A 9,969-nucleotide genomic window follows, 5' to 3' on the forward strand; every position below is an offset into this window, starting at 1 on the left:
GCTAATTGCACAGGAGCAATCATAACTATCATCAAATGCACCTGACTACTGGACTAACCACTAGTTTAAAATATAGGAGAGGAAATCGGTTCCAAACAAGCAACTACATTTTTACCCTTTTTAGGGCTACAGAACTCTGAATTTGAAAAAGAAATCAGCTTTTTATAAAAAGGTTTAAAAAGACCAGGTTTGTACCTTCATTCATTTATTTTTTTCTTCTAGAAAGCTGAAAACACAGATGAATCAGTAACTCTAAGAAATATGTAATCAGTTTTCTCTGAAGGGATCCACACTACCTTTATAATTCTAGTGTCCATGTAATGCGGCAAAGCTCCAACAATCTTCTAATTACAGGGAATTATACTATTAGCTAACAAAAATAACACATCACTGGAATCCATTTCACATTACTAAAACAGGTGCAAACATGTACGTAGTTTCTGTCTTACAGAAAAAGATGTTACTCCTTCTTTAAAGAGACAACCCAAAACTAAGATCTGTGATATGCAATCACTGGAAGCTATCATTTATGACACTGAATGATAATTCTTTACGTAACATATCCTGTTCTCCCAAAACGAATGAATGGTTATTATGGTCTTTCCTATAGGAAACTGAGGTTCACAGCTAGCTAGATTCCACGCTTCTCCTGAAATTCTAAGTAAACCATAATAAAAAAAGACACTTAAGCTTCATTGCAAAAGTCCAAATTAAGTGGAAAGCATATACCTTTTTAAGATTCAATTAATTCATTTGTGCAGTTTCTTCCATCTCAGCTGGTACATTAGTTTTTAAAATACATGTTTCCTTGCAACTCTCATCAACTGTATACGAGCTGAACAGCAGAAGGGGAAAAAGGTCTAATTGAATGTCCTATAAAACTGTCAGATTAAACACACAAGAAAGAGGGCAAGAAAAGATTTTTGCTGTAATTTGAAGACTACAACCCAGCAAGTATGAGGTGCTGGAAGCACAACAGTTCACAAAGGCTCAGCTACATCAGGAACCCAGAAAACCAAATAGGGAGATCTGGGCCTTAATAAGAGATTAGATCAGGGTTTTCAGACAAGAAAGAGGTTTAATAGTCAGATGTTCACAGCAAGGAAGCTTAAAGAAAGCATTGGGTGCAATAAGACTTTTAATGTTGTAAAATTTTCAGGAATGTAACATTTCTTTATTTTTTGATGATGTTGATTTACATCCCTCTTCCTTTCTACACCCTGAGCAGTCTCTCCATAGATGAAGGCAGAAAATGCTGTCCTAATACTATTAACTCCTATGTATTCTTTTCTGGACCATCCAGATTGCAGATTATCCAAGTCACGATGAAAAGCAATTGCTCAAATGCACTGAATTACTTAGCAGCAGACTGGTACACAGTCAGTCTCCTTACAGGGCCACTCTGGCCCTTGTAACAATACTGTACTGCCTATGTGGAAGATACTGAGGCTAAAATCTCACTGGACATAAGCTAGCTTCAGGGCTCTCCCTAGTAGTACTGTGTGTACTTCATTACAAGTACAAACTACAGGAGTATTTCCTCTGGTTTGCTTTATTTATAGCATACCTTCCTTTGCTTCACATACCCCAGATAAATCCCAACAGATTTTGTTAAAAGCCAAGTCAGTTTTGACAAGGTGCTTAAGGTAGCATTCTATGTGTACCACCTAACTCGCTCTGAATTTTCAGTATTTTGCATGTTACAAACTATTTCTCCAACAAAACAGGCTTTTTTTCAAGAAGATAAGACATCACTGCAAGAAGCAATGCACAAAGAGGCATTTAAATCTCCTGCCATCCCTCCATGAAAAAGCATACATAACAATCAGTTGTTTTGAAGTAAAAGTTCAAAAGGCCCTATGTGTCTCATTAAAAACATAAGAACACTACTACTTATGCATCTAATACTTTACAGTTGACTTTGCAAGTCTTTAACATAGGGACACCAATCATTGCTGCTGCAGGAGGAAAAAAAACTGAAGTGGATCCACACGTTAAACATTCTAGTAGCAAAGATTACCACTTGCTTTTTCAAAGAGCATAGGAGCACCGGTTTAGGCCAATTTCTTTTTCACATTTTCCTTGTAACTAAGCCCATATTATTTTATTCAAGGTGCTTCTAGTCCAAAACACAAAACACAGTGCTTCTCCAGTTACCCTCCACTACCATTGGTACATCTTACATAGAAGAGAGAAAGCTCCTTAGTTCACCTCCAAGGCTTCCAGGTCATGTAAACCATTCTGACTCTTAAAGCCTGTGAGACCTAGTGATGTCAGAGGGTATCCAAGCAATAAAGTAACACAAGCCCACACAAGCCAATACTACCACTGGTTTTAAGAGGTAAACTGACATGTTTTAGAGCAGATGGAATCAGTACTTTCCTCGGCAAGTGTACCTATGCCAAATACAAGCTTAAGAACAGGCTTTTTCCTTCCTTGAAATTAGTGCAAGTGTTAATTAGCAGCTTATCTGAATAGCAGATACAAAGTCAAATACATTGTTAGGCACTTTAGCTTCCCATCAGCTGCTGTGATAAGCTCACATATAGTCATCAGACATTTGAAAAAGAAAGGGCAGATAAAGCTCAAGAAACTTACATATGCATTAGCACTGCTCTTGCCCAGTCATTTAGAAATTTGCAATAATAATAAAAAGGTAGACTTACCCATTTTGTGAAAAGAATTTCTTATAGACCCAGAAGGCTGCCAGGAACACCACTATTGCCACAATCACTTTAGGAAGAATTAAAAAAAACCTTAGAGTGATAAAGATCATCTCTAGCTCACAAAAAAGCCTCAAAATTTTTTAGCAGAAATAGCACTGTCTTCATCCACAGTCCTAGACACCCCCCCCCCAACCCCACCTTAATTTGCATGGCTTATTTCACAAATATGTATTTGATGCTCTACTCAAGACTTTTCAAGATAGTTCAGCTCAAGAACAGTGACCACCAAGATGGCAAAATCCCACCAGCTCAGGAACATTAAAACAGATATGTCAAAATCCTAACATTACTTTTTACAAGTTTATAAGAAAGTAGAAGGCTTACAAAAGTGGGTAATAAATGCAAGGACAGAAGATGGACTAAGCATTTTTGTTCACTGCCACAGTTATTTATTCACATTTCCAGTAAACCCAAGCTCTAAGAGTTTATGAAAGCGACTAAGTTGTGGAAGACTGCCTTTGAAATCTGATGTCTCACATACATGAAAAAATACACAATTTACATGAAATGAATCTGTAATTGCTAAGAAATTTTAACTTTTCTTGAACTATGCAGGAGTAGACAAGCATTTTTAAAATAACCAAAAGTCAAAAATCATTACTGCAGTCACAGGTGATGACCAGAATATCAATTCCACATCTACAATCCACTTCATATCTTGTTCAGGTTTTATAATATACTTACCACAGATGATGGCTGTAATATAGGCACCTAAAAACAGAGTGAATCGGTATCACAAGAGGAACACACGTGCTTTGTATTTGAACATTATTATAAAAATATTCCGTGATTTCAAATAGATCAAGCACTTCTGTCAATACAGTACTTACAGCAGGCCAGTTTATATCGCAGCATTTATTTAACTTGAAATATTCCTATTTTTAAATGGATTTTACCAAAACATATTTTTCTTGTGTCAAAATAAAGAAGGAAGTTTGCATTAAATGATTTCTCCCGAATACAAAAGAACATCCCCAAGTAGTAAAGCTTTTGTTACATCTATTTTCATTCTAGTAGAAATTCTTGCAGTTCATACTTACTTAACTGGCAAGTTGGCACTCCAGGATTCCATTGGTTTTCTCCAACATACTCAATACGAGCTGCACCATGTAACGTGTAGCCTGAGTAACATTCAATTGTAATAATATCCCCGACAGAATATGAAGATTTTTGTCCATCAATTACTCTACCATAACTTATGTGTGGAGTGAAACCAGAACTTTTAGGCCCACCTGGAAAGAGGGGGGGGGGGGGGTTGTGCAGAGAAAAAAGGAAATTAAGTCCAAGAGAGCTGGTACATGAAGAAGATTCAAGAAGTTGCCATCAGAAAGTCCCTACATTTGTGTAAATATCAGAAGCTCAGCGAATCCTTACGACATTTTATATGCAAAAGCTTCCTGCTTCCTAGAAGCTGCAGATACTTCTGCTGACAGACATGCTTCAGACGCATTAACAGAAATGCACGTCTCAGCTTCATTAGGACAAACAGTTGCATCAAAGTAATGACAACCTCTGTTTATATTATAACAAGCAATCACATGGTGCAAAGTGAGGGGACAATAAAGTCTGCGATCATCAAAGGAAGAATCTTCAGAAAACACCCCCAAACAGATCTTTCACATTGGCTTTTGAACTTCACCAATTTCCATAAACAAAACTAAGACTGAACAAGGACTCTAACTCTGCCGAAAACTTTCCTTCAGTTGCTGAAACTCCAGCCAATGACACTCACAACCTTACTAACATAACCTGTTGGTGCTCTGCTGCTAACTTTTAGGGTCTGCACACTTCTATGTCAGACCTTTGGAACTTGTCACTTTGCCCTTGATTTTACCAATTATGAGTTTTACTTACATGCACAGTTTTGTAAAGAACTCCATATATTCTGTCCTTGACAAGTTACTGTCATGTCTTCAGCGCCATCAGGAAAAGTACAAGAAGTATCGCACTTTATCTGAACAGACTCTCCTCCTTCATATACGGATTTAGCTGGAATCACTACTCCATGTGTGATATTTGGGGCACCACATGCACCTGCAGTAGCCAATATGTGAATTTAAAAGTAAGTTTAGTGATAATAAACTTTAAATATTTTATAATTCATGAACTCACTCAAAAAATATACATTGCCTTTGTATGAGAAAAATAGATCAGCATATCTGAGTAGTTAACTTTACCACAAGTTTAAGTATAAATGTTTCCTTTAGAAGACTTAGAAGAAACATCACTGTAGGTATTCATTAGGTGATATGATCTTATGATGTGGTAGCTAAGGAACTCTTACTTGTTGGTTAATTATTTTTGTAAGCACTAGAGTAATTTCCAGGTGCCTTATCAGACCCATTCATTATGGAACACCCAAACATATTCTTTGTAGAAGTGGTTCTCATTCCTGGGAACTCATTATTAGTGTGTGCAAGTAAAAAAATTCTCTACAACATTTCCTCTCCCTGTAGCACAAAGGGGAAGGAGAAAGGTTACAAAAAGACCTCTGCAATGTCCCCAGCCCTGCAAATTGTCCTGACTTAATAATCTGCCTGATCAAAATCTAACAACATACTACAGACTATACACGATGCCTGGAAAGAAAAAGTTGAAGAGCTGCGTAAGAGACCACAGACACGTAATGATTTTGATTACTCTACAAGGACACTATAGGTTTCCTCATTGTGCATACTTCTAGTTCTTTCTATCAGAATTCAGAAACACATCTTTTCTTCTGTATTTACACATGAAATCACTAGAACAAACACCGTGATGCTATTACAGTATGTCCACATCACTTCTATATGCATATCTGTAACTCAACTCACTCTCATCCAAAAACTCTTTGGAGTTAAGAGTCACTTGAACACCTAAAATGGTTGCCCATAGATGAGGCTCCATGTCAACTTCCTTAGCTTCCAATTTCCAACTACAGCATTACAATTTTAAATTTTAGCCAAGACAGACTTAGAACATTTACAACATACAAGAAAAGTTGGATTCTTATTTAAAGGCTTACTTTTTTCACAAGTTGGTTTTGGAGGAAACCAGGTGTTATTTTCTCTACAGGTAATTACCTCCGGTCCGATCATGAAATAACCTGGATCACACTCAAATATGACCGAGTCCATATAGGTATAGGAAGGTCCAAATCCAGTTTTTTTCCTTCCATTTTCAACTTTAGGGTTATCACATTTGACCACTGAAATAGGTAAAAGAAAACCAGCTCTGAAACATTTGTTAACAGTATCTTTGTAACAGATGCAGCATCCTTTTACTGCTTCTAAGTTTCCTCATCTAATTCCTCAACTTTTTTATAGACCCTCTCCAAAATAGTTTAATTCTCTTGAAGGTGCTGAAGGTCCTGGTTTTAAGGTATTGAGTTGTAACGCTACTCAGTCAAATAAGAAATTGTAGTAATTGATATAATCACATTCCACTTCCAAAAGACATACTCCTGTACAGTGGCAGAATTTCAGAAAACAAAGTGATATTGATCAGGGTTCAAATGACAACATGCAAGCATCTGGTATTTTTCCCCCATGCCTGCAAAGCAAGACTGTGTTGGCTGGGCTTTGCATTTATTTCTGCACTTGGACAGTAGCTGTGTTTAGAAAGAGTTGTTCCTCACCTTTTTACTATTCATAATCTAGCTTCCACATTCTTGCTCTTTACACCATTTTTCCTCATCTACCCAGGTTTTATGGTCTCTCAGTTCCTTCACTTTGTCACTTTTACCAACAGCATGCTCATACACGTATTTTTAAAGTGTCAACCTAAATTTTAGTCATATTCTGTGTCATAATCAATCAATATCCATAATGCAGTTGATCTGATCTCTGCAGGAACTATATCAAATTTAGTACCAGAGGATCTGTTTCTTCTTTTCTATAGGGAAGTCCCACCACTCACCCCTTCAAAAAATGGGACAGATACTGAAGTCTTGGAGTCCCATAGGCTATAATAAGGAAGTATATTAAAAATCTCAACAACCTCTACATTGTGGAGGTGGTTCACTCCAAACTCCATTTGACTGTGCATTGTATGTGCAGAAAATAGTAGCTGGGCCAATCAGCGAGAAGGGATCCGCGCCTTTTGGTACATCATTACAACTATAGGTTACTGACGTTTGATAAGCATAGACAGTTGCTTCAGTGTAGTGCCCATTGGCTATGTTTGGAGGTGGTTCACAAGGAATTCCTAGAAATAAATAACACAAATTAATCGACAGAATTTTGCTGTTACTTTGTTCATCATAGCAAGCCTTGGTTTTCAAGTCATCTCATTTAAAATTTGACGGATAGCTACTTCTAAGACAAGCTACAGTTCTAACAGAGAGTTACCGATGGTTATTCAGTATAGGGAGTCTCAATTTCAAGAAGAGGGTGACATTAACTAATATAAGCTAATTATCACAATAAATGTTATTTTTCAGTGGTCATTCCTCAGGCACATCCCAAGTAGTTCCAAAAAAAAAAAATCAGTTCTATTTTACCATCATTTCCTATACTGGAAGGTTTATGGCACAGCTGTTTTTAAATGAACTACCGCCATCTGAATATAAACTTAAACACGGTAGTAATTTACTTACTTTCACAGAAAGGAAGATCTCTACTCCAGCCAACACTTGTATCCTTAATTACACAGAAAATTTCATCAGTTCCACGTAATCTGAATCTAGACAGGTAAAAATTTTTAAGGATGTGAAACTTAAGAAATCTCTTATTTCTCCAACAAGCACCTAGGAACTTTGTTTATATAATTCTGTTCTGCGATTAGGGGGACATAACATACCAAGTTCTCGTTGTAATGAGAATGGTATCTTATTTCTTTTTTTTAATTTATTTTGCTAACAGTCTCAACTTTGAAAACAAACAAGTAGTAAATGAGACATCCCTAAAGGAACTGATGGAAGTCTCACCATTTTAAGATGTGCACCCTCTAATACTAATGCCGTAAAGTTATTAATACTAAAGAAATAAGCTGTTAAAAGGAGAGGGTGAATGAAGAATGATAAATGTATATATTTATTCCTTCTGCCACAGAAGCATTAAAAGAAGTCATTAGAAGCAACACTCTAGTTTTCGCTCTGCAGAATCTCAATAAAAAGCTTAATCTTGGTTGATGCAAACAGCAAGTAAAACCTGGGAATCAAATCAAATTTAACTGTAATTTCGTTTGCTCCAGTCCGAATTCAGGAGACATTTCAAGTCAGAACTGGAATGTAACCTGCATAAGAAAATTTAGGTTTGGTTCAAATCTGGTCTAAACAAACAAAAGAACCACCCCCCCCCCCCATCCACCCCCCCCACCCCCCCAAAAAAAAAAGTATTAACTTCACCAAAATACTTACCCTCCTTCGCAAGAAAAAGTAGCTTTTGAACCAAATGTAAGATCTGTCACATTAATAAAACCATGTTCTAAGTCTCCTGGATGGTTACATTTTCTCTCTAGGGGGAGCAGGAAAGAAAAGGAAAAAAAAATTCTACACCTTTGTAGTTATATACAAAGACTAAGACTTTGGCATATACTGCTCTTACCATTATTAGCAATTTTCAAGCTTCGTTTAAAATATTACAATACACTAATTTTCACTTGAAAAACAACTAAACTTGTTAAATATCAAACGGAAAAAGCAAAAGAGCTCATGCATACATTACCGGTACAGAACCGCTCTTTAGGTGACCACTGTAAGTCTTCACCACATGTACGAGCTGATGATTTTCCAGGGATTTTTATATACCCCGGCCGGCAGATGTATGACACCACAGTTCCAATAGGAAAGCTGTTCATTGTGCTGAAACGCTCCTCGAGCTCTGCATATTGCAGCCTGTCTGGAGTCACACACGCGTCTGTCGGAGTAAAAGGAAAGAAAAAGCAATACACAATCTTGTCAACAAGAAGAGATACAAGTTGAGGCATAATGGCATAGAAGCCAGGCCAATTCAGTAGTTTTTAAGGACTCATTGGTAAATCAAAGAGGTGACATTCTGAAGAGCCAGAGCTATCTGTATACTTAACAAGGTTTCAATTTTTTAAATTTATATTTTAATTGCATCCAGTGTCCAACTCCACACTAGTACACGTTACTTACTCATTTGTTTTCTCAAGTTCTTTAGCATTCTACCCAGACAATGCATTTCCTTCCAGTTCTTCTTTTTTGTCTGCTTTATTCTTGTAGCTAAATATGTGACTTAATTCACTATATACTCATCTGCAGTAAAATGCCTGCTTAGCTTGCTGCAGGAGAAACAAACCGACCAACCACACCGGCATAGTTAGTTCTCTTTCGTAAGGCAAAAGGCCTGGCAGACCATAAAGGGGGTGGGGGGGGTTGGGGCGTAAAAACCAGCTACACAACCCAACAAAGACCTACAGACCCAGGGAGATTTTGAGGTGCGGTTAACGCTGAAGATGTATAACTCCTCCACGCTAGAGGACTCGCAAAAAGACATTCAAGCCCTTGCAATCCAGGTACAAATGGAAGATCCGCTCAGTCTTTGCAAGACTTACACACGACAGAGGCCATCACCATTCTGGCGATACCTACTAGATTTTTTTCCCCACTCTATTTATATTACCGTTTAGAGATTTACCAAACCACAAAAGAAATTTTAAACCCCAAACTCAGGGTCAGAGCCGGCACCCGTCAGCACCAAAGCCAGCACGCCTGTTCTTGCGACACAACCGTTCTCTCAGCTTTTTCACCCCCAAACCCCCACAGAAACCGCCCGGAAATCTCACTGTTTCTGCCACCGCCTAAACCCATTTCCTCCTCCCTCCCCACCGGCCGAGCAAGACCCGGGAAGCCGCCCCTCAGCCCACCGGCACCCTCGGGGCTGAGCTCCCTCCCTCCCTCCTCCCGGCTGCCCTCAGGGACGGGAGGCCGCGGGGACTCGGCGTGGGCCCCCCCCCCCCCCGAGCCTCTCAGCTTCCCCCCCCCTCCCCCCCGCCATGTTCCTCACCCTGAGCCCACGTTCCACCGAGCCACGACAGCACCAGGAGAAGGAGGAGGAAACCCAGGCCGCGGGCGGGCGGACGGCGCGGCGGCCCCATGACCGCGGAGCGTTCCGCGCTCCTCACACTCAGGCGGCAACCCAGACGCAGCGCGGGGCTGGGGCGCATGCGCGCTGCGCGACCCGCCCTCTTCCCTCAGCGGGGGCCGCCGCCACGGCGGGGCTTTTGGGCCCCTCGGGAAGGGCGGGGAGGAGGCGGCTGCTATGGCGGCGGCTGGGCCGGCCTGAGGAAACCGGGCGGG

General features: G+C 39.4%; 1 protein-coding gene across 7 annotated transcripts in view; it reads right to left on the minus strand.

Annotated features, from left to right (window-relative positions):
* Positions 1 to 9,939, minus strand: part of CD46 (CD46 molecule) — a 251,230-nt gene extending 241,291 nt beyond the window's left edge. For 5 of the 7 annotated variants that reach the window (XR_007509980.1, XR_007509982.1, XR_007509981.1 and 2 more), the window contains exons 1-10: positions 9,677 to 9,939; positions 8,372 to 8,563; positions 8,065 to 8,161; positions 7,303 to 7,388; positions 6,705 to 6,911; positions 5,731 to 5,913; positions 4,581 to 4,760; positions 3,767 to 3,958; positions 3,411 to 3,437; positions 2,667 to 2,733 (exon numbers count right to left, since the gene is read on the minus strand). Coding sequence is in view for 2 of the 7 variants with exons in the window: in XM_049832561.1 (XP_049688518.1) it covers positions 2,667 to 2,733; positions 3,411 to 3,437; positions 3,767 to 3,958; positions 4,581 to 4,760; positions 5,731 to 5,913; positions 6,705 to 6,911; positions 7,303 to 7,388; positions 8,065 to 8,161; positions 8,372 to 8,563; positions 9,677 to 9,836 (1,391 nt within the window). In the remaining 5 variants the exon portion in view is untranslated. Of the gene's footprint in view, positions 1 to 729; positions 836 to 2,666; positions 2,734 to 3,410; positions 3,438 to 3,766; positions 3,959 to 4,580; positions 4,761 to 5,730; positions 5,914 to 6,704; positions 6,912 to 7,302; positions 7,389 to 8,064; positions 8,162 to 8,371; positions 8,564 to 9,676 lie in introns of all 7 variants that reach the window. The other 2 variants (XR_007509979.1, XM_049832560.1) reach the window with 1 other exon arrangement.
* Between the last annotated feature and the right edge of the window lie 30 nt (positions 9,940 to 9,969).

This window comes from Accipiter gentilis, chromosome 29, assembly GCF_929443795.1.
Source record: "Accipiter gentilis chromosome 29, bAccGen1.1, whole genome shotgun sequence".
Taxonomy (NCBI): Eukaryota; Metazoa; Chordata; class Aves; order Accipitriformes; family Accipitridae; genus Astur; species Astur gentilis.